The following is a 25831-nucleotide window of genomic DNA, read 5'->3' as shown; positions in this document are numbered from 1 at the left end:
AGCATAGATCATGGAGTTTGCTGTGTTTGTAGGGTTGTGGTTTTTTGTTCTTCTGCAATTCAAATATCTGGTACACACTGGTCTAAGCACAGTGTCATTTACTTGAGATTTCTTGGCTTTCCAAGCAAATAATTTTTATGGCTACTTTAAAGTAGAGGCTTGAATTTTGTTAGTCTGCAGGGTAGATGAGGTTCCATTCAGAGTTTCATTTAGCTGGAGGACGTGTGTTAGAAGCTCATTGATTAGGATGAAAATGAGGATGTGAGCTTCAGGCTGTTCTCAATTCCTTCAGCTTAGCCAACATAATCCCTGAATTATCTTTTTTTTTTTTTTTTTTTTTTTACAAACACACAAACAGAATTTCACTTCTTTCTAAGGAGAAAATCTAGGAAATTACTGTGAATGTTTTTGAGAGACTATTCAAAGGACAGCATGCACTTCTCGAAACAATAACTGCTGTAAATCCATTAAAATATACAGAGAACTAGATAGTAATGAGGAAAGTAATGAAATAACATCATCTCACAATAAACTGAAGATCTACAATTAATGTGTGCTTTCCCTCTGCTAATTCTATGCTAGGGAGCATAGAATTCCTCTCTTCCCAAAACACATTCAAAAAACCCCTTCATTTCAATTCTTAGAAGAATGGGGAGAAATTCTGCCCCTGACATTTCAATTTTCACACCTTTGAATTTCAATACTGTGTTACGTGCCTTTCCATTGAGGGGAGGATTTGAAAAGGCAGAAAGAAATTCAGCTGATTACATTAATATATCAATAAGGGTTGCAGGATTTCAGCATTGCTGAAAAATCAGCCTTTTATGGCTCTCCAGCTGCTTCCTGATCATATAACAAACTCAATCTCCTGTTTATGGAATTACAGCCTGTTACCATGGAAATAATTATGCTGCAATAAACCCCTGCAGCATCAAATAAAGGAAGAGTGACTGAAGAGAGCAAATATTAAGAGAGGAAACAGTTACTCACACAGGACTCTGGTAATTAACAAATGTAGCAGGGATAACTGTACACAACACTCAAAGGTAAGTGGGTTTACATTAGGACATGTAAAGTATATATGCAAGACACACACACAGGGGTTTGCATGTTAGAAACCAAAAAGAAGACAAAAAAAGAAACACAGAAATAAAATACCATTTAAGCTGCATCTGTCCAGTATGTTCCAAACAATTTTGTGGCTCCCTGGCCAAGGCACACTGTTACATGTAGCAATTTTTTAATTGGCCCAATTTCAGCCAGGAGATAACATTCAAAACTCTTTAAGAAAGACATTCTTCTAACTCGTACAATCTACAGGCAGCCTCTTGTCTGTCCATTTTAATGGCTGACCCTCTCACTGTAAACAGCATAAAAATGTAGCTAAGCATCAGAGGAAAATTGAAGGCTTTTAAATCATTCCCATTAATATTGCTCATTGGAGATTTTTTTCTTCATTAAAAAATTTCAAGAACATAGCACCATGTTTTCTGATCTTTCATCCAAATTGAATCTTCTGAAATGTAAAAGCTATACAGGGGGCTTAGTTTCTCTTGCAGACCTATCACAAAGCTTCATGGTTTTCCCTTTGAGAATAAAATAAAAACAAGTCTGCATGGCTGCTTCAGGGTCTGCTGGAAACTCAAAGCAGGAGGATAAGGGTTCTGTGTCACAGAATGAACAGGGAGCTATGGATCATTTTCTCCACCAGGCTCTCCTGATTAATGCAGCGTGCCAGGTTTGCACTGACTCCTTTTGTCAGGCACACAGGACCACGGAAGCAGGGAGAACTGTACCCTACAGTGAGGCTTTTTAGCACCACAGCAAACAAGTAGACTCAAAGGTTATTGAACTGCCATCAGTGTCTGGCTAAATCTACTGCTGACTTGAACACAGCGAGTTTTCCTGTACCTTCCAAATCCTGCTCTCAAAACCTGGCTCCTTTGTCCTTGAATGTTTTAGTCATTTATGTAAAAAAATGGCAAAATCAGCAAGAAAATATTGAATTAGCTTGGGCAAATCCCATTCTCCCCTTGGCCACAGTTCTGCCCTCTTTCCATATCAAGTATTCATGAGTTTGCAGACAGCCACAACCTCATATCATTAGTGAGGCACAGTATGTGGGAGGAAGTCCAACGCTGCTGTGTCCAGCAAGGCAGAGGAACACGATGCTGCAGAGAAACACAGCGATGCCCTCCGTGCCAGAGGCTCGCTAACCCAGCAGCCTCTCTCAGAGAGTGGCTGATGCCAGATGTCTCAGGGAACAGGAGCACTGAGCATTGCATGTCTGCAGGAGAAGACCCCATGTAAGCAGCAATATTCTGCTGTCACTTTTCTGCAAAACAGAGAAATCAGCTGCAGGACAAGATACAAAAACCAAAAAGCACAGACGTATAGCTGATCATAGGTGGTGAGGGAAGTCCCTCTGGATTTGCTCCATCTGGTGCATACCTAGGTCATCCAGCAGCTGGAGGTCTCTTGATAGCGCCAGGTTCAGAGAACTGGGTTCAGAAGCTGCTGTCTAACTAAACCTCAGCACTCCAGGCACAGGCCCTGAGCAGCTCAGTTCTGGCCCAAGGTACAGAGCACAACAAAGCTGCAGAAAAATTTAAGCTGCTCTACATTGTGAGTGTTACATTAAAACTTATCCAATGACTTCAAATTAGGTGGTTCAGTACCCTAACAAAAATTGTTTAAATGTTCTTGCTCCTGTTCTCTTGTTACTTTTCCATCCGTATCTGAACTGGAAACAAAGGACAGGACTTCAAGATCACATAATGTACAGAATTCAAGACCACATAATGCCAGAAGTTTCAGAAATACTGAGGTCTGATGTCCCTGGTTAGATCCATATCCAGTGATAGAGAGAAAGAGACACTGAACACTGACAGGAGCTTGTCTCCACAGGAGATAAAATCTTAGCTAAGTATAACCAGGGTGTGTAGAGGCCTGAGCATAAATAAGGAATACATTTCCAAGTTCAAAGTCAGAAAAAATGTCACTACATGTCCACCCACTGAAACACATTCTCACTCACTGGCCTTCCTCTGACACTGATGTATTCTCCAGTCATCTACTTGGTATATTTTAGATACTTGCTTCCAAACAGCATCATCTATTCTCTAATGATCTTTCTAACACAAATGTCATTTAGATAGATAAATTATTTTCTAGCCATTCTGTGATAAGCCTACCCTATTTTCTCCCAGCTTCCCTTGTTAAGGACAGGTAAATAATAGCATTTACAAATAGCTCCCATCTAAGCATCACATGCTGCAGTTCACAAAGAATAAATGGCAGAAATAACAGCAGCAGATCAGCATTGTCTCCCCTCCCACATGACTGTCCTTCAGCTACCTAATGCTCAATAGTTTTTGAGATCTCATTTTGGGAATGCTGACAGTTTGGATACTGCATCAGTGTCAACCTAAATTGGCAGGGCCCTCTGCTTCCTCCTAGCTCAGCTGTAGTGGCTAAAGAGCTCCTGCCTAATTACATAAATATGTTTCTGTGCAAATTGCAAAGCTGCCTGTCAGTCAAATCTCAGAAAATCCCAAAGGATCTTGAAATTTTGAGGAGACTTGTCTCAGTGACTTTTGCACAGTAGGAACAAGCAAACTGTTTTATTACAATGAAGATATGTTCCTGAAACATCTACCCAGAAGCAATTTGTAAGTGAATTGAAGGTGGGCCTCCAAGAATTCAGCTCACCTGTGATGCTATTCCAGCACCAGCCAGCAGCCATTATTCAATTAAAGCAACAAAAGATTTCCTTTACATTGAATAAGCTCACTAAACGTTGTCGTTTTTAGAGGACCCACACGATGCCCAAATTCTACTAATAATTTTAGGCAAGGTACAAATAGCAAAAATATTGGTAACTATTTATTCAATATCTTCTAAAGGAAATACTTCATTCTGAAGTGATGTTTAAACATTGCTTCCCTTTAGACATCAGTCTGTGTTTTTTAATTGGCAAAGAAATTAAAAGCATTGAATAATCTGAACACATTTCATTCACCCTCAAAGTGAAATAATTCCTTCAACATTGACTCATTCTGATACTAATTTCAATTTTAACCTTTCCTCAAGACACATGGAACCAAACAATCTGTATACAGAAGCAGGCACCATTTAGCATTATGTTTTGCAGATAAGTAATGTTATTGTCTTTAGAAATTAATAAGATTACACAGGTGGGTACACTATTTGGCTTGCTAAATACTCAACAACTTCCATCTTATTTCATGGTTTGGACTTATTTGCTTTCTAAGCAGCAAATTTCATAGTACTGAATAAGACATTTATGGACAACCTCCATTCAGTGGCACTGCTTTAAAAAACAATGCAGATTTGGGGCCTTTGGTGGTTAGTTTCCAAACAATGAAAAAATGATCATGTTAATGAGCATTCCCTAAATCTGTTAATGATTTCAATTCTAGCACAAGGCCTTTCTGACCTGCATATGCCAATCTTTTTGCCCCCAGCTCTTCACTTGTGGTTCCCATAGGACAGCACACTTAAAACACAACACTTCATCCTCAAGTCACTATAGGAAATCAAAACTGAGCTCACAATCACTGCTTTGTTTTGAAAAATCCGAGCCTTTTGCTGTGCTGCTGGGTGCACACATCCCAGCGTAGCTAAGCTCATGAATCCATGAGGAATTGCAGCAGCTGGGCTACAGAACTCTAGATCAAGCAGAAGGCAGTTTTCAGAGCACTTTTATTTAGAGAAATATCCATTGTCATTAACAGCTTTTGTTCAATCTTACTGTATCCCATCCCAAAGAGATGGGAAGAAAAGTTTTCATATGTGGCTATTCCAACATTGAGAAAAACTGAAGGATTTGAAAGGCAGTGCTATAAAGATAATTCCAGTTAAATTAGTATAAAATTTTTTCATATAAATGCTATGTTGTATTCACAAACAACAACCATGTTTTCAGAAACTCAGCACAACATTAGCAATATTGAAGTCTCACATCCATTCCACTCTTTCAGGCTACAAAGATATCTATCAACTCAGAGTAACTCCTGGCCTAACAAAAGTAGCACAAACATAAAACATGTCATGCAGCAGAGCCAAAACCAAACCCACAGATGAAAAACCTCAGATCCCTCCGTTTCAAGGGAATAAAGAACATGTAATTGGGGTAGCTTTGCATTTCTTGGTAGCCACTAATTTAAAACAAGAATAAAATCACTCTATATTCTACTCTGTGTAGCAGAGGAAGAAAGGCTAGAAATTCACTTATCTATTAAGGGCAACTTAAATTTAAGCAGCTTCAAGATCCAAAAATTGATGATGTCAATTGTCTTCTAGGAAAAAAAATATTTTAAGATAAAAAGGAAATATCTACTCTGACCCCTTGAGTCTATAGGCAAGACTATTGCACAGTAATTGCTATTTTATACCCATAATTTGCAGTTGGCTTTTTTAACTTTTCTGTTTTAAACAAGAAATCATCTTCAGTGAGAGACCATTTAACATCACATTGTGGAACTGTGCAATAGAAATCAATTATAGGTATCTGTACAGTTAATGATCAGCACACCTGAAAGAAGTTATATTTTCTAACTCTGGTGCATATCAGTTCATGAAAGCAAAAAAATATTTCCAGCAGAGCCAGATGCCTGACTTGCAAATCTGATTCCAATAGTTCTTCACTACAGTTCTGAAGAAAGTAGACATTTCCTGACAGTGGGCAAAAGTCAAACCTAAGCAATACCTTTAATTGGCAATTTAAGAAGGTAAAATGAAAATGGGTTTTTGTGAAATTTAACTCAATGTGTATTTGTGACTACCTTTGTCAGAGCAAATATAATCTATAGGGTGCTCTACTGCTCTCCTTTCTCCTATTACTTGCTAATCAGAAAATTACCTACCCAGAAAATGGTCTCCTGTAGTAGGAAGCTGAACAGGTTTAATGTATAATTTATATATGGAAATGTAGGTGTCAACACTGTGACAATTCATCAGATAAATATTTTTGCAGTTGAAGTTTTCTGTATCTGCCTCTCTCAAAGAATGAGCATGATATAGATTATCTCAATAATATGGTGTTGTTTTGGTATGTGGAGCTGAACTGCATTTTTAATTTTTTCTCAGCTACAAATCAATCAAAATGAACAAGGCTTTTGTGCTGCATGAGAGAAGCTGTTCCGATGCCATCCCTCTCACTAGGGCCATTCACAGTGAGAGCACTAACATGCAAAAACTAAAAATTAAACAGAATGAGGTTTTCCAACATCCACATTGCCATCTCTGAGAGGCCATTTTCAACTCCTACTGTGGCTGAGTAGGGTGTTCTGGACATTCCCACCTCATTTTAAGGCTACCATTCTAACTTAGTCCAGTCATTCCGTGCAGCTCTGTGCTTCAAGTGAGTCTGGAAAATAGTTTTGCTTTGAAGCACTTTTCTAATAATAGAAGGGGCACTTTGTAAGGTTCAGAAGCTCTAGATATTTCAAGTCTGATAACTGAATCCAATCATGTCTCTGTATTGGGGTGTTCCTACCATGAGTGTGTTCAAATAAGCAACATTTGAAATCCTAATTGCAGTCCCGTAACCATTACAGAGCTTTCTCAAAATCTGCTACCAGAAGTTATTAGAAACTTTGAATATTCAAGCTTTAGTAGATTTAAAGATGTGATAAGATCTTTGGCAGGGAAATGAGTGGTTTATGTACCTCTGTGGCATCTCCTTGTTGAGTGAGGAATCACTGTAGTTACATTTCCAAGATGAAAAGGTTTTCTATCTTACACCAGCCTAACAGCTTCATCCTATAAATGGGGGAAAGGCACTTAGAAAAAAGAGCAAGGAATTAAGTATTTCTGTTTATTTGAAACCACCTGGACCCAAGGCCAGTCAGCTGGAAAAGACACTTGGAGAAGTTATTTTCTGATGTTTCTTCCATCATTGTCCTATTTTCTTTTCAAGTCAACACACACACATTCAGCATTCATAGCAGCCTCTGGGAGGAGCTCCATATTTTAACTACATATTGTATGCAAACACATTTCTGGTTTCTTCCTTTGGTTTTGGTCATTGGCTTCCCACACTATTATCCAATTCCCTAAACAATCTCTTGGAGACTATTTACTAATACATTTGGAAATTTAGTCTCATGTAGTATGGCTCTTTTGGTATTACATTTGTTCACAAAGAGCCCTTCATAACAAGCTTAAATTCATAAAATTATTTCCTACTACAGCCAGATGGAAATATTTAATGCCAAGTCAAGAAACTGCATCAGCACAGGCTTTTTCCTGACCTAGAGTGAGGGGTGAGAATGTCAGGTGATAAAAAAAGTGCCTTAGGAGTAGAGGAGAAACTTGGACATGATACAACAGTTACCACTGACAGAACATCAGCAGTGACTCCTGACTGAAACAGGCACTTCAAAACAATTCCCCTTACTCCATCTCTAAGATCTCCCCAAAAGAAAGGACCAGCCTAGAGATACAAGGAGCAGGAACATGTTTCTTTTGCAGTCCCAGGCTGTCATTGTGCCCATGGGGACAGCTGGCTCTCAGCCTTGCAATCTCTTCCAGACGCCTGCTGCACCACAGGCAGTTGCAAGCCCACCATCCCCAGCTCTGAAGCACAGAAGGAGGTCAGAAATCTTACTCTGGTTGCGCCTTGCTGTCTTTCTCAGCACAGCCTCCTCCATTCGGGCTTTTTCTTCCCTTTCCCTCCAGCGCCTCAGCTGCTCTTCTCTCATCTTGTAGAATAAGATCTGCTTTTGCTCTTCGTTCAGCTCTGCTAGTAGCTCAGGGTCAATATACATATCACGCAAAATTTGCTGCAGCATGATGACTCCAAAAAAATAAAAATAAAAAATTTAAGGAAGAAAAACAAAATAGAGAGAAACCTGCTTCAAATTATACCCACTACAGTGACAAAAGCCCACTGATGGCACTCCAGAAAGCAAACTGCAGCGAAGGAGCTCTCCCACACCTGCCTGCCCAGGAGAGGTTTAATTCCTGCTCTGGCCCTTTTTGTGCAGGCATATTCTGCTCCTTGTCTTGACAGGGACAGAGTTCTTTTCTTATCTCATCCTCCAAATGTAGGGACAGGTGTCAAGTGAATGTAAGAAAAATGAACAGAAAAGGCTAGGGAAAAAACATTAAATGAAAAGGCTGGGAGAAAAAAGTAAAAGTCACTTGAGTGCTCCTGACTGCAAGCCAGTAAAAATAAGAGATTCTTGATTGAACCCAGCAGCTTTGCTCCCTTGAGCAGAAGAAAATTCAACAAAAAGAGTCTCAGAGTTTCAGGTCAAGCAGTTCCCTTCAGCAGCAGTACACTCCCAAGGGCATGAGCGTTGCCCAGGGGTTTAAAGTGATGTCATGGTTAAAGGTATCACCTACACCAACAATATCCATGTCACTTTGGGAACTGATCTCTCCTGATAAGAGAGGAGTTTGCATATTATTTCTCAGTCTGGCCTGTTAACCAGTCTCAACAGAGTAAGGCACGTTAGAGGTCATAGCTACCTGGTGTTGACAAATACTGTCATGCAGCAAATTGACTAAAATGCTTCTAAAATTAAAAGTAGATGTTACAAAAGCCACAAGAATCTTGTTATCACTTTATAAATAAATCAATATGAATTAAACAAGGCTAAGTTCTCAGCAATTCATCCAGGCTATGCAAGCCCTGATGTTAATTCATTTTCCACTTGGTGACTGGAGAAAGTTACAATGCTGCTCTTCCAGGAGATTATAGCTCTTCACTATGTAATAGTTTTATCAAAATAAGCAAAAATAATATTTCAGCACTAGGGGCAACAGCCACTTAATTTTGTAAAAAAACCAAACCAAACCAAAGCCCAAGACACAAAAAAGCCTGGATTTGGGAGTCTGTTTTCACTGGGCAGGGGCTCTGCTCTTCTGGAGAGTGAAGGCACTCTGTGGGAGGGGGCTGCTTTGAGAGACAAACCAAAGTGTGGCCACTCAGAGACACAACAAAACACAGATCACACCAGCAGGCTGTGCCACATCCCCCTGTTTGATTTTTACACAAGAAGGAAGAGAAAGAGCAGGCCCCTGTTTCTTCATGAGAAACCTGCTTTATAGATAACAAGTTATCAAAGCCCTGTATGACTTCCATGACCTCATATTCAAAAACATCCTGCTAATACACCTATATGTCCTAATTTTGAAGAATGTAAAATACTATTGCCCTAATTTAGGTGCAAAATCAAACTGATATAAACCAAAATTCTTGTGACGACATTCTATCACCTGGAAACACAATGCCAAAGATGCTGGAACAGTACCTTCAGCTGAAACAGGATTTCAGAACCCATGGGCTGTAACAAGTGCAGTCCACATGCTACTCTGCAATTCAGGATTGGTCTTATGTATAGATTTTGTCTCCTAAAACAAAATGCTTTTATTATTACTATTATTTTTTAAGAAATACAACTTGGCAAGAAAAAAATTAGAGTAAGAAAGATTTTGTTATGCCTCTGTCTTTTACTTAGTCAGGTATAGAAAGGGGAGACCCTGAGGGGGTTGGCTTTTGTTTCTCTGCTTCTATTCAATTATATTAGAGCTGTGCTTCCACATTTTGGCACTAATTGAAAAAGACTTGCCTTTGCAAAGGCTTCAGGGCAAGCAGTTTCACTGTTTTACTCATTTGTCATCATTCTTCTTTTATTTTGCTTGACTTCACAGACCAGAAATTAAATCCTGATCAGGAGCCATCACGGTGCAGAGAACAAACTCTTCATCATGGATTATGTGTATTTGAGCATGACAAGTAGCACCACCTCTGAACAGCATTCAGGTGCAGAAACAGCTCAGGATGCAGATACAAGACACAAGGCAAACAAATATTCAGCAACTACTTGTAATGTTCAGTGAGCAACCACACAAGAAAAACAGCAAGAGCAAAGAGATGAAATGACACTTCACAAACAACCTATTGCCTGAAGATTACTCTTCAAAAATATTTGAGGATGGTAACCAAATGATGAAGTGGAATTAATTTTTGTGGGAATTATTTTTTCTTTAACAAAGTAAAAAGTGACATGTGGAAGAGTTTTCATCTAATCACCTGATCAGCAAAGCTGATCAACTTCCTTGTCGTAGATTCCCTTTGGGTTGCAGCAATCCCAAAATAAAAAACTGGAAATACAAAGGAGAAGAAAGATAAAGAAACATCCCACCTGATGTAAGCCAATATCCAACAGAAGTAGAAACAAACATCATACATTTTTCCATTAAGTTTTAACGTATTAGACACCTATTCTCATTGCAGTTCATGTTTGCACAAATGTTCCAAATAGATAGAATTATCACAAAAAAATTATCATGATCTCTCCTGATTGCTCAGAAAATTAAGCAAATCTATGAAATCCAAAATAACATTGAAGAAACACCAAACCAACTATATTTGTTATTCCTAGAATTGGCTCATATTTCATAAAGTGATGAGCTTTGCAATTCTAACCAATGTAGAGTCATAAAACTCAGGGATAGGAAATAATTCAAGCAAAACAAAAAATAAAAATTTTGTTGCAAAACCATTATTCTCTCTCCCATTCCTTCCCCAGGCCAAATTAATATATAGACAAATTAATGACTGAGAAGAGCAGGGAAATTTATAGCAAGGATGCCTGCTTCCTGATTGTGGCCATCCATCATCTTTTCAGCCTTCCTGAGAAGTATTTTGAATAGTTTAGGAGGACAATGAACTCTCCATTGCTTTTCCACCTAGATTACCCCTAGTTCCATAGTCCAAGCTAAGCTAAACTAAAATCATTACAGAAACATTACAACTCAGCAGCCTATGCACAAAATAAAAGTGACTATTAATGGAGTTCTTTGTTGGCAGTTATTACCTTACAATAATTGCCACAAAACTTGATGCTCTAATTAGTAGCAGTCTCTGCAAGGAGCCCAGAGCTGTTTAAAATTTAAGCTTGGAGTTTCCTTTAATCTTAAATGGCATCTTCTGGGACTAGACACACTGTGCCCCACCTCTGGTGCAGCATCTTTCTGGCTAAACACTCCTCAACACTGCAACTAGAATCCATCTGCTGGGGAGGGAGGGAGAGGAAAAGGTACAGAAAAACACTTTCATTTGATTTTTTAAGGGGAAGTCCTTTATTGACTAAGAGCTGCAAATCTCTTCATCCATTTTCCTCTGAGCATGTGCATCTTCCACTCCCTGAACAGCTCACTGGCAATGCTGATTATTGCTGAGCCAGGAGAACAGCATTTGCGTTTTATGACACAGCCATATAATCTACTCTAGCCACGTAATTTACATAAAAATATTGTGCTATAACCTACACATTACAGGGGAAGAGAGGGCTGTAATGCATCTCTCTCCTTATAAAGAAAGATTAATATGATTAAGAAAATATTATTTTTAAAAAATGTTTTCTTAACATGACTAAGAAAAAAACCCAGTAAAGAAAAAATGTGGCAAACATGTTCTCCAGACTCTGAACTCCGTGGTCTTAATTTTTTGTGGTTTGTGTCTTCATATTTCTCATTTTTTAAGAGGAAGGAGCATGCAGTATCTTAATTTTTCAAGTCCTGCTGTGTCAGCCTCAAAAGGAGAACAGTAGAACCTGGAACCAAATGGTGCAGGAGGGAGCTGACTATGTAAAGGGGAAAGGTAAAATTAACATTTGTTGAGGTCTCCAAAACCCTACAAATCTGTCACTACAAAAGCAAATGTGCTTTGGCATTCCCCATAAACTAGCCTTATGTCTGATTTGAAGTTGCTGTTAATTAAAAGCTAGAAAAAACCAAAACCAATTGAGAACTATCCCTTCCCCACCTCCTCTATCACAGATGGGCACAACAAAACCTGCCTGGTTTTCCTCCGTTTCCATAGTCAAGTCTGTGGCTCCCTCTAAGGGCTGAAATGAGTTTCTCAGCAGCACAATCTGCAGCTGGGTCAGAATGATTTTTTTCCCTGAAGCTGCTATTCCATTACAAAGCACCACATAAAGCAAAAATGAGGGTATGTTTTTCCAGACCTTCATTTTCAATAGAGCTCTAGCATCAGTAAATCAGACTGCAGCATGTTTTGGAACACGGACAGGCTTTGCATGCTCATCTTCTCCGTACTCATTCAAGACTGCTATTTCTGCAAGGCACTCTGTTAACTACAAAGAAAAGGAAAATTTAAAAAATTGAAATATGTATAGCAAAATAAGAATTAAATAGATAAATTAAAGCCTTATCCTAATGAAATTAAATGCAGCAAGAGAGCTACAAACCAATCCATGAGAAAACATGTCTTATACTGTCAGTCTTACAGCTGCAAGTGAAACAGTGCTAACTAGGGATTTTAATAGTGCAATGAAGATTTATAGTGCTGGGAGTCTCATCAGAGAGATGGGTTTTGCTTGGTTTTATTTTAATTCAAATCTGGTATTCCTCAGTCCCACACAGAAATCAGACAATCGCAATTATAGAGAGCACTGACAGTAGGGAAAGCAAAGGGATGGGCACTAACGCAGGGAAAGAAGTATTTGCAGTCCAGGGCTGCAGAGAGTAGAGCCATCTGTCATTACTCCAGTCTCCCAAGGTTAGTTTTGTACTCTGCAACACTACCTGCCCTTCAGAAGAAGTCCCATCAGTGATTATTTTTGCCTGGCACTGTGGCAATGCTACCCAGAAAGATTACTTTAGGGCTATCCCTTTGTGTTCTGTGCCACGGCTGTCACACACACAATTACACTGGAGCCTGTGATGCCTTCAAGGTTCGGCACAATTTATTAGAGATTTGGGGACCTGAGAGGAAAGGACAGCACTTTGATTTTTCTTCAGTTTGATAATAGATATTTTGACCTGCATTACAAAGGTCTGAGATGTAGAACAACATACACTAACAACAGCAAGACACATGGCAAGTCCCATCATAATTTTTCAAATGGAGAATAAAGCATCCACTATTAAAATAATTCAGAATGAGAGTGAGTAAAGTAAACCAAACAGAAAAAAAAAGGTTCCTTGACAGAGTTGATCTGAGAAACATGGTAAAAAGGCTACAACCAGTGTTCCCTAAGCCAGCCACTGAAGAGAGAGAGAGACTTTGCAGAGGAAGGGCAGATGATGATGACAGAACACTCCCACACACTGCAGTTAACAGAGTTCTTGGTACTTCACCAACCTCTCCCTGGGATTGTGCTGTCTAATTCAATTGGTGTATATCTCATTGACAAAATAGTAATCAAGCTCTTCAGGTTGGGCTCTCAGCTGCAAACAGGGTGTATTTGGTTGGCAGGCAGCAGGCTCTACTTGGGAAGCAATTACAGCTCACTAAGTGTCTGTAGGGACCTAACCTTATCAGATTAAAAGGCACACTGGTAACAGCATCCTAGGACTTCCTTTGTTCAAAAGATATGCAGAATGCACTGCCTCCTGCTCTCCTATTTACACTTCCTTGCTCACATCAGGACATTATACTGCTCTGTATGGAACACAGCCTGTGCTTACACTGCACACTGCAGGCCAGCTTTGTGCTGGGTAAGTACAAAATACATCAGCCCATCTGTTTCCCAGAAGTCTCCAATGGAGACTGAAGGAGGCCATCCACGACCCTTCAAAGCAGAAATGGTTGCCTTTCAACTCCAGAGTGATAGGTTTTTCTTAAGGGTCTATATACCTTTTCTTTTTATTGATTTACCTCTATCTGATCTTTATAATGATCTGTTAACCAAGGAGGAAACTCTAAGTGCAGACAGCTGCCTAAAGGATATTGCTGTGGTGTGCTCTTCTTTCCCTGGCCCTCAGCACACACCTTCCCAGACCCAGCTGTCTGCATAGCAACAGCACACTTATCTTCAAGCAGGAATTCAGTATTCTCCTCCATATGAATTACTTGATTTGTGTATCTGCAAAGCCCAAAGAGACCTTTGAATTCCATGACCTAATTGCTACATGAAATTATTCCAGCATTTGGTATGTTTTCACTGAAGTTCATTACAATAAGCTACCCAAGAGATATTATACTCTACATTATGCACGTTTCTTCTCTCAGATATATATTAACTTATGAAAATGCTCAGTAAGTTCACTTTTTTCCATCTCACCATAAGTGCATCAGAACATATCATGTAAGAGCTAATTTCCTTTAATATACTCCCTGGTACCATTCAGCTGCATTATACATAATGCAGCAGTCATAGCATATCAACTTCACATCATATCAGACACTGCATTATGGCAGCAGAATTGATTACTTGTGTAATTGAAGGGCACCAATAGGAACATTTTTAATCATTTAAGTGACTCATCAACTTTATATACAAAATGTCTTACTTTAGTGGCACCATGCAGGTGACTTACTTTTGGGCCATAACATTTTAAGCCACTTCTTTTTCTTGTCATTTTTGTTGGCAGTACACTCCTACAGATTTACAAAAGGCAAAGCATAAACTGAATGCTTTCTATACAGGATTTCTTTTGACTATCAGACTCCTGTTTGCAAGACCTAATAAAAATCCAGGTAGACAAAAATAGTTTTGTTTCTGAAGGGAGTTTTTGTGGGTTTGTTTTTGTTCTGTTATTCTTTTTTTAATTGTAATGTTTTACTCACCATAAGAAGCCAGCCTTTTCTTTGTTTTCAAGGGTCAGATGGAAAAATCCACAAACACTTTATATTGTTCTTTTATTTTCAGCTTTACTTGCTGCCCACCTCCTAAGGTAGCAAAACCTCTGCTGCAAAAAAGTGCCTAACTTGCTGCTGCAGATCACATTCAGCACTTTCCATGTCTTGACACTGAGGTGCTGTTCAAAAGTTTAAAAAGGAGTACCTAAAGGATTTTGAAAATCCTTCCCTTTTACTTGAAGTCTTATTAAGACCTTCTCCACTGCTGTCATATACCATAGAACAAAGAGTAGCTCAGGACATTCCTGAAACTTGATTTTTTTTTTCTAAACTTTAATCATTTTCACAATTTCAAACCACAAAACCTGGATTAAGCCTACTGGCTCATTTTCACAATACAAGCTTGCATAACTCTGGCATTCATGCCTGCACTCCATTCACCTGACAGAAAATACCATTTTCAAAGGTATTTGCAAAATTATGACAGATCCAAGTTTCAAAACAGGGATGTGTCCCTATCAATCCCTTATGGCAGACTTATGAAGTAAGAACAGCTCTATTTCATTCTCTCTGCCCTTGTCACATCCTCAGTCATGAGAGTCATCTCATTCTTTTCCAACAGTACCATGCACTGCACTTCTCCAGGCTTTTATTTTCTCCTAAGTTTCTTCTTTTTGTATTTCTACTGTTGCTTCCTGCACTAAGCCTCTGCCCACTGTCAGCAGCTCCTGCCTGAGAAGGATGACCAGCTCAAGCAATTTCATCCCTGTTCCTCTCATTGCAACAGAGGACTGCAGTGCTTTTGTGGCATCCCAGCTTTCCCCTCTCCCAACAGGAAGATGAGCCCCTCTACAATCCCCATAACCCAAATATATAGAGGAAATAAAGTCCATTATATTAAATATTTTGTACAGTATGACCATAAAATTACTAAATACTCAGAGTTGATTGAGGAATTTCTTCCTACAGAAACTTGTTTTGGTGTAACTGACACTGTACCATACAAGCTCATTCATACAAAGAGACATTACATGAACAGGGAAAATATTTTAGCCACTCCTGAGTAACAATGGATTCAGGCAGGTTATGCCTACTGCTCCAGGTCTTTCTATCTTTTTATAAGTCCTCTTAAGCCACCCTCATGCCCTCAGGTTAAAAAGAAATAGTATTATCTCTAATTGTCAAACAAGCATCATGTTCATGTGTTCATCTTAGAATTCTGCAAGTACCTCCTTATTTTACCACAGTGCCATGAGGGAGCTGCCCCAGGGGCAGGTGATGTACCACTAGGACTGTTTAGTGTTCTTCCTACTCTCTCATTCTTACCCAGCAGTGCCATGAGGGAGCTGCCCCAGGGGCAGGTGATGTACCACTAGGACTGTTTGGTGTTTTTCTACTCTCTCACTCTTACCCATATGGATCATCAGCAGTGGGGATCTCTTCCATTCCCTGCAAAGCAATGGAAGACAGAACCTGCTGTCAGCTGTCCTCAGAAATCTGGAGTAGGGTTCGGATCCAGCCACCAAAGTACGCTCATCGCAGGCCTGTAATGGTTGGAATTTCCAGCTGAAAGACACTCCCAAGAGGCTGCAGCTGCCCATAGGACCATTTTCATCACAGCTGGAATAACCTTGAAGTTTGTTTAGCAGAGCACTGATTCAGCTCCTGTCATTTTTCCAGGTTCTGCTGTCTCATACCAAGATTTACTCGCCACACTCCACAGCGGCAGCTGCCTTCCGCACAGGCCGTGTCTCCTCTTCCACAGAGCCCTCGGCCCGACGGCACGAGCCAAGAGCTGCCAGCCCTGCTCCTGTCACACACCACACCCTGCAGAAGCCTTGAGCACCGTTCTGCTCCAAACCCCAGAGCATGAGCTGCTCTCCATCCTCAGCCTTCTCTCACATGCCCAAAGGCCAGGCTGGCACACCGTGCCATGGCCTCTCCGTGCAGCGAGGCCCGGCTCTCCGTGCTCCTCACAAACCTTCCCAAGAAGCTGAGCTGATGGTGGCCTGGAGAGTGCTGCTACCTCCCTGTTACTCCTGCAGGAATCATTTATTCCTCAGAAAAACAAGGAAGCAGGTCAACTTCTGAAAGTAAAGGTGAGGCTCAGGGAATTCGTCTCACAGTCACCATAAACTGCACTGTGGTTCCGAGTGTGAACAATGGAGGAAGACCTGGTCCCTCTGATTGGACTGGTAAAATGTGATTTATTTAGTCAAGGTGGGAGTTTTTACATTAATACTCTCAGGAGTTTCAACTCACTCATCCAGTAGGTTACACCTTATGGATACAAGCAGATCCTTTGATTAAATTACACTGATAATGATCAGTCTCTCAGTGAGATGAGTCGTACGCTGACATGAAACAGGTTAGTGAGAGCTTTTTAATTTTTCACTACTGGCACCACAAACAGTTCTTGGCAAACTAAATTAACCATCAATTCTGAGCCCTAGAGTGCGCAGTGAAGCACATGAAGCCACTCCATTTTTTCCCATGAAATTCAGAAATGTCACAGATGTGCTACATTCAGCCTTAAGAACAAATGCTACAGGGATAACTGGGTGAAGGGATAATGGCTTGTGATGATCAAAATGATCCAATAGTCCCTGCAGGCTTATTTACTATGAATCCATAAACTCACCCAAGAGTGAGACAGACTGCTCCTGACTGGAGCTGTCATCGAGCAGATCAAAGTCAGCACTTAAAAAGTATAAATACCAGAATGCACTGGAGTGATGCTGGACTTGTACTGAAAAGTTTATTTTTAGTCATTAATTTTTTCATTTAAAGTAATAATCCTTATAAGCATAATTATTATGAAAAAGAAAAGAGTTTTATATCCCTTTCTAAATTTTATTGGAATTGTCTGCAGATTTGTCACCAGCAGAGACCCTATTTTGTTGGCCCAGCTGTTAAAGAAAATATAGATTGAAGCAAGCATTTAACTTTATGCTGTATAGTCAACTTTAGTAAAATCAATGGGATTACCTAGACTGTGCAATATTAAAGAGCTTTGTAGGTCACTGAAGAAATGGGATCAGACACTGCATTTTCCCTGAAAAAGCACAGTAACTACCAGGGACTATTATGTGATATGTGTGGGAGTAGGATAATACAGGCCAAATTCTTATCCCAGAAATAACCATATGGAAGCCACAGGGAAGATCACAAAACCAAGCAAACATTCAGCTGAAAGGTCAAAAAGCTACAAAGACCCTCTAGAACAGGGGGATTGTTTGGAGAAAAGATGTACACATGCAGGATCCTTTGGGCCAAGGAAAAGTAGGTAGAGCACTGTAACGACCTTGAGGCTTCTCTAGGCTGCACAGGAGTTTGAACTGCCCCACCTCCTCTCCTGGCCCTTCCCACTGAGCCTGGTGATTGTATCTTACTGCATTTTCTCCCTTTCTAATTAGCCTCTCTTCCTACAACCCTACAGAAATACTCAGAGACTGTATTTCTTTAGTTGTTTTTGTTCCATTACAAAAATGCTTCATTAAGACTTATTTTCTGGAAATAAAATCCATTGTAGAGCAAGAGGTCAATATTTGCATTCTTTAGGAGGGATAGTGCAGACGTTGAGTTTGTAGAAGAGGGACTAAATGCCTGGGAAAAAAAAATAATCTGCAGGAGGATGCAGATGGTTGATACAGGAAGTCAGCTTAATGTCACAGCTCAATTTAAGGTCAGAGCTGAATTTAAAAAAAGGAGAAGGGACAATGGTTACCAACTAAAAATAAACAGACTACACTGTTTCAATAAAACAAGAGCCCATATTTTAATTATAATCTAGATCTTCAATCAGAAACTATGTTGGACAGGTGGAAATTGTGACTTTGCAATCAAGTCCAGATTTCCATTATGTTTGCCTCCCAGAAATTCATTAGCTTCTGGACTTACTATGATACATTTTCTATTGTGAGCAAATACGCTTTTTATAAATTCCATAGCAGGTTGAACACAAAGGTGCTTCTCTGCTACTGGTATATCACTGCATCTTGCAGCTCTTATATATAACAGAATAGTTTACACCATTAATGTACATGATCTCCTAGTGAGCAAAGGTAATTTGTGACTTTTTTTCCTAAATATTCAATAAACAAAATCATATATAAGGATATATTTCTGTATTTGCACACTCCTTTACTACACAAGGACTGTAAAAAATCATATACACAACTCCACTCAAAAGAGCAATCCTAATTTCATAACTTTTTACATCTAATTATATATTGTCATTACCAAAGTGGAAAGACATGAAGAAAATCCACAATTTCAGAATAACACACACAGTTCTGAGCATCGTAAATACTTGCACATATCCTTCCCTTGTCATTTCTCGTTCTAAGTTCATGTGTATCAGCAACAAGTCTTTTTTGTGGATTTTACAGGATCTTCTATGCCCTACAGAGTCAGAAGTTCAGGTAGTTTCAATAATTTCTGGTTTTCTCAAAAAAAATTTTTTTACCTCCATATGCCCTACAAAGTCAGAAGTTCAGTTAGTTTCAATAATTTCTGGTTTTCTCAAAAAAAAAAAAAAAAAAAAGGAAGCAATATTTTACCTTCCAAGCAATTTTATAATACCATGAGCAAAATGCACAAGCCCTTTTCTCTGAACAAAGGTGGTGCTGGATTGCTTTGCTGCTCTTCAGAACAGGGAATTTCTACAAAGTCAGAAGTTCAGTTAGTTTCAATAATTTCTGGTTTTCTCAAAAAAAATTTTTTTACCTCCACTCAATTTTTTACCTCCACTCAAATTCTCCACTCAAAAGATGCAGAAGAGTTTTTAATTTCAGGAATCTGTAACAAGGAACAGGCATGGCTGAGTTCTCTGTATCTTCTAGAGTCTCTCCAAAGGTCAGCTGGAATCATCTTCCAATATCCCTAAGCAAGGACTCTGGTCATTTTTTAAACAGCTGAGCTGTAGGACCTACCTGATTCTTTCTCTTGATATTACAGTTTTCACTACCTCAGGAGACAGAGAGCTGGAAATAGAGCAGCTCAAGTCAGAATTCATTCACTGGGCTTTGAATCTGTCTCTTGAGCTTCAGCATGTGCAACTAAAGGAGAGCCAGCCTAAAAAAAACTCTAGCTATTAATGAAAACTATTGGAAGCAAACCCTCAAATACTCAGAGGGCCTTAGAAAGAACTGACACCAAAAATTAATCTCAGCAGTGAAATTCCTCTGATCTCCATTATAAACTGAAAAAGAACCGCAGGATTTATATAACAATAGGTAATTAAAAAGTGGCATAGAAGATAGTGAATATTTCACTAATGTTAGTTCTTGCAGTGTTGTTTGAATTTTGCAGTCAAATACATGAGTTCTCTGAGTCTGACAGAGATAAAGCACAAATAACTAAATCTAATACTGCTTCTAAGCCTTATCCCTGAGGAACAAATGTACTAATTGCAGAAAGCAGGATCTAGCTTTCCTTTTGTGCTCTACATGTTGTCACACATGGATGGAAATAATTAGCATTTATCAGAATGGTTTTGGCTCAAAAAAGTTCAGTGAAAGCCTAAGTATTTTGACGACATATCAATAAACATTTCATCAAGAAAGGCTGGTTGGGGCTAGGTCTATCTATGCCAGTGAGACATTCTTATTGCTCTGGCCCTAGACTAAAATCCTGGATGTACCTGAATGAATTCCCATCTAAACTACACTCAGCAGACAGTAGGCAGAACAGAGGTGTGTGCATTGTAGCCCATTCCCAAACCAGTTTTGTGAGCCTAGATGGGTATCTCTGCAGCCTTCTAATTGAAATACAAAGGTTTCAATTCCAGAGATGACACTCTGGTTGTAGAAGCATAAAAATGAAGCTGAAATCTTCCAATGTAGAAGAAAATCAAATGTCAAAACATCAAAAACTTTTCTGAAACCAAGCTTCTGTTGTGTAGCCAGTCTCTATTGTGACACATGTTATGAAGCAAATTATCTTTTTACTGAACCAGACAGGAAGAATGAAAAATCTATAGCTAATCTAAAATCTGCCTGCTCCACGCAATATCTAAAATATTTTCCAAATGTATAGTGGCAGAACAGTTCTCCTAAACAAGGGATTTGCCCATTTGCCCTCCAGATCATCATTGATAATCCCTTAACCATTGCTTGGTCTCTTAAAAAGTTCATTATTTTTCTTTCAGAAAGTTTCTTACCAAGGTCCTGAGGGAAAAAAAAAAAAAAAATATTTGAAAGTAAGTTACATGAAAGGACATGACATCTCCCAGCCTCAACAAAACTAGGGAACCTATAGAAAAGTTCTCTCTTTTTTTTTTCCCTCTTTCTTTTTTCATATGAATAAACTCTTAGAGTTAACCAATAGCATGAACGACCTCCTGGACTGAGCTCACAGAAACCATTCATCCTAACAGCACTCCTTAAAGTGTTGCAGAAGTGAAAGATATTAAAACCAAATCATTGCACACAGAACGTTTACTCCTCAGCATGGAGTGACTTGGCCATCCTCCTGAGACTAATGGTGCTCATGCCTTGGAGCTAACCTGACCTTCTTCCATGACACAGTTACAGCACCAAACAAGATTAAGAACAGTGTTTTGAAAACTCTGACAAACATTAGCATGTGGGACTCATAAAAGTGACTCACACAGAGTAGAAACCAGAGCAGTACAGCCTTACCAACAACTTGAATCTTCACATGCAAGCTTCCAGACTAAAGTTAAATTCTGCCAGCATCACAAACTATCACATCTATTCCTGTCAGTCATTTCTTTGCTTTCCAGAAGCATCTCTTAGTAATGAGGACTGAAATGACATATTTTCTACCTTCCCCCTTTTCTTAGAAAGGATAGTTTCTCTCTGGTTCCTAAAATCAGACTTCAATTCCATCAAGTCTCTGACCATTACAGGGATCTCCAGATGAGCTTCTTTGAAATGTGAGTCAAGGGAAAGGCAGGACTAGGTGGTGGTTTTTTCCTCAGCTGAAGTTACTCAGGTTGACAGGCATCTGATGCTTTCCATTTTGTATTTTTATTCTGTACTAAAAAGCATAAAAAAATCTGTGGGTGTATGTATAATTTTAGTGCACAAGCACCACACAAAACAGAAAGCAAGAAGTGGTGCATAAAAATTGCAGTAGGGGGGAGCAGAGAGAACTATTGAAAAATAAATAAATTTGCAGGATCTAGATACTTTATGGATGCACAGAAAATGGGTGTATGTATAATTTTAGTGCACAAGCACCACACAAAACAGAAAGCAAGAAACGGTGTATAAAAATTGCAGTAGGGGAAAGCAGAGACAGAACTATTGAAAAATAAATAGACTTGCAGGATCTAGATACTTTATAGATGCACAGAAAAGGACACTTGAAGTGAGTGTCACTATAAATGTTGTTTTTAATTAATTAGGAATACCAAGCTATGCCAGTCTGAAAGTGAAAGAAAAGTGACAGTAGTGGTTAATACACTTGTTCAATAAGTCTTTTTTTACCATCAGGAAATGTTCAATTTGGGAATATGACCATTAGGTATATCCCATTTAAAAAACCCTGACCAAACATCCAGAACTCCAAACATGGTCCCTGGATATGCATAAATTCTCTCTCTAGTGAGTACATAAGGACCAGAGTGCTACATGTTCATAGTGGCAATTTGTCCTGAATTTGGTGATATCTGTAGCCTACTTGGGCCTGGAGTTACAAGAGAATTATAAAACACCAAGAAATACAGGATAAACAGCATGGTCAGATCAAGTCTAACATGCACAAGAGCATGCAGAGTAAATCCAGTGCACAATAGATGTGTGTGCTTCTTTTCAGGAAATCTTGAACAGAACCTTGATACATGTAATTATATGTTTTTACCTGTAAGAATATAACAATTTTCATAATAAATCAGACATGTACCTCTAAACTCAATAATGGTATTTGCTAACATGGATTCCCTATCAAAGTACTGCAGAGAGATCTGAATTGCAGAGAGCAATCAATCTCTGATGTCCTGCACACAGCTGGAGCAGCACTGCACCACATCTCTCAGAGTGTTGTGGTGCTGGGCACTGCTCCTGGGTGGTGATGTGTCCCCAAGAAAAGGATGGCACTTGCTGTGCATCTTAATGTGCTGCTGTAGATCAGCCTATTCCCAGTTCTTTCCCCAAAGCAGTTTACTGAAGCACGACCACAGACTCCAGCTTGCTTCTCCTCTCAGATATGCTCACCCTCTGCTCTAACTCCTCCACTCTCCCTTCTGTTCTGTTAGGTTTATTTTCATCACAGTCACAGAAGTTTCATGCTGAGCAAGTGAAATTATAGTTCCTTTTCTAAAAATCTTTTGATATTTCCCAAAATAACTGCATCTACCAGACCTGTGAACCAGACCAAAATACCCTTCACTAGTATTCAAAGGCAGAGAAGATAAACAGTGCTATATAAATCAGATTATATTCCCCAGTGCAGAAATTCCTTCCCAATAAATCTTTTTCTGGTATTTTATTGCTCAGATCAACTCAGATACCAGGAGAAAAAAAATTGTGGACAGTGTGTAAAGAGGACAGTTTACTTGAAGCCAAAATCAAATGAATCACATTTCCACCTTGTAAAAAATTAAAGCAGCAAATTAAGTTGCAGATGAGAGATACATCACACTTCAGAATATTAGATTAACTAAACTTAAGGCAATCCATCAACTAAGAAAGGAAGAAAGACCCATCCATTTATTCTAGATAATTTCTTTTGGTGAAAGGAAGTTTTTTCATTGGTATCTGCAGAGAAAATAGTTTCTGCTGATCAGTCCTGGGATGTGCCTACAAGAGCAGGCGTAACTACAGCTCAGGCCCCCCAAGCTGAGGCCCAGCTTTACCTCAGAAACTGTAGAGGCACAGGACCTGCCTGAAACCATTGTTCCTCTCAGCAGTGCTGACCAGTTAATGCTTCACCAGAGCTGAGCTTGTTCCTCACCTGAGGAGCAGGGACACTGTCAGTTCCTCTCTCTGCCACTGACCCTCTACCAGGTTAGTGATGAGATATCTTTTGATTTTTCAGTTTGGTATAAACTTTTCCAGTGCTAAAATTGCTCCCTGTGCATTTGTACAGCACCCAGCTCAATCAGCACCTGAGCAGTATCTCTTACAACAGATTTCCAGATTATGTGCAAACAGAAAGAGCATTTTAGCTTCACAGTGCTGTTCTATAAATTTGGATTCCCACACCATCTTATTTTGTCAATCTTTGAAACTGATTAGTTTGCATATAAAATCAAAGTTCATTTGGCACAGGATTTCCGTACCTGGCTGCTTGTCAGTGCTTTGTGCAGTGTTATGAACCTCTGTTCCCCCATTAGTATTCACTGCAGCAAGATGATGAATGACACTGAAGATGTGTTTATCTGATGTGATTTCTTACTTGTCTTCACCCATTTACTATATACCTCATTTTGTTTCCTTTGTTGTCTTCAGTCTTTTACCAAGGAAAATTGTTACATTTTTTTCATGATTACCATTTTCTGCATATCCATGAACCTGATCCAGCTTCTTTGAAAAAATTTCTATTGACTTCAGAACACACTGGAGCTGGCCTCTATGGAGGATGAATGTGTGTGGCATGCCTAATGCTGCATACCACCACCTACTCATCCTCTCTGGTTCTCGTCTCTTTTGGGGCTTCACACTTCACCAGCTCTGCCAATAAAATGTTAACATTTAACTTCCTGGCTTGCATTTCAGAAATATCCCAACCTCTGTCCATGCTGGCAGCATGTGGCAATCCTGCCTAAGCCTCAGTCTGCACTCTGACTTCAATAAACAACAGTACCTTTGATACCCAAAAGCCAACAAGAACCACTCATCTTGTCAATCTCTGAACCAGCAGGAAGGTCTCATCATTTTGTGACATGCAGCTTAATCCCTGACTGATGTTGGTCCCTTTTAAGCAGTCAAGCATACGTACTTCTCCATCATCAGTAAAAAGTATTTTTTTCTGGATGTGACAATGTAAACATAATGCAATACACACAAGAATTTTCCTCATTACAGGATGTAAAGTAGCAATATTTACCTTAGGACTTTTACTTTCCAATTCATATGTAACTTTGCAGGACATGTCATTTCAATTGGGAAAAAACAAATTATGCCAGAAAGAATTCAGCTCATCCTCTCTCTCCATAAGCCCAGCCAAAGGGACCAGCTTTTTAATTATAGAGCAAGAGAGTCAGAAAAACATCTCCACCTCCTTTACAGGATCCTCAGGCTCCAAACTCATTATCAGATTGCTTTTTAAGAGTCAGCAAATTAAACTCCCTCCAGCGTTATAATCACCACAGTGATTATAATTCCATGGTGCAGTGAAGTTTTAGGATGCTACAGACTTGGAGCCAGTGTTACAACCACAGACTGCACCACACAGCCCCCACTAAGCAGCACCACGCTGGGAAGTTCAATCTGCTTACTGGAACAATCTTTAAATAGTATTAACTGGCAGACAGCATTTCCTCTAGCTCAGGCTGCAGCAACACTAGGGGGTTGTAATGTATTCCAAATAGAACACAGCACATGCTTCGTAAGCTGTCCTATAACTGCCTCTTATTTATTAGAGATTCAACTCCCTCACAAAGTGGGCTTGGAAAGGCAACAGGAAGAAACAAAACAACTATATTATTTTTCAAACCATTATTTTCAAACTATTGCTTCAAAACCAGCAATTTTTTGACAACCATTTTTTGAAATGCCATGATTTTTAAATAACCATTACAAAATTATAATTGAGAATATTTCAGAAAGCATTCTACTTGATCAAAAACCAGTAAGACAGAGACAGCACCCTCAGGTCCTAAAGTTTTCTTTACAAAAAAAAAAATTCCTCTTTTATATTTCAGCCACAGGCTTGAAATATGAGTGTGAAGGGTTTGGACCATTTCTCAAGCACTTAGCACCTGCCAGGTGAGGTCCAGATATGGATGAAACTTGGCTAGACTTTAAAATCAGCTTCTAGGAACACTCTTAAATCTGACTGCAAATAGATGCCAATTGTAATCTAGTTTCTCTTGGAACTCTGTCCCTTATTAGATTCAATAATCACTCTTCTGAATGACAGCAAAGGGAAATTCATAAAAACTGTTTTGGAGATGTGAAAGGATCTCTCCCAGTGTGATAATTACTATGTTTCCATTTCTGTTAATGACATCTAAGAACTGGAAACAAAAGTAGTGCTGGAGGATTAAGTAATTATGGAGTATTAGATGCATTTGAAGAGCAGGGTCACAGAAAAAGGCAGGAGGAGGAAAGAGTG

At 39.2% G+C, this 25831-nt stretch overlaps 1 protein-coding gene across 1 annotated transcript in view; it reads right to left on the bottom strand.

Annotated features, from left to right (window-relative positions):
- The window catches only part of SH2D4B (SH2 domain containing 4B), a 74828-nt gene extending 55586 nt beyond the window's left edge, over positions 1–19242 (bottom strand). The window contains exons 1-4 of the mRNA XM_039719780.1: positions 19147–19242; positions 12006–12134; positions 9285–9384; positions 7634–7822 (exon numbers count right to left, since the gene is read on the bottom strand). Of these exons, the coding sequence (XP_039575714.1) occupies positions 7634–7817 (184 nt within the window). The 5' untranslated portion in view covers positions 7818–7822; positions 9285–9384; positions 12006–12134; positions 19147–19242. The remainder of the gene's footprint in view (positions 1–7633; positions 7823–9284; positions 9385–12005; positions 12135–19146) is intronic.
- Positions 19243–25831: the final 6589 nt, after the last annotated feature.

The sequence above is a fragment of the Passer montanus genome, unplaced genomic scaffold (assembly GCF_014805655.1).
Source record: "Passer montanus isolate IOZ18808 unplaced genomic scaffold, ASM1480565v1 scaffold42, whole genome shotgun sequence".
NCBI lineage: Eukaryota > Metazoa > Chordata > Aves > Passeriformes > Passeridae > Passer > Passer montanus.
Note: the sequence above shows the minus strand (reverse complement) of the source record. Positions and strands in the feature narration are given on the sequence as shown.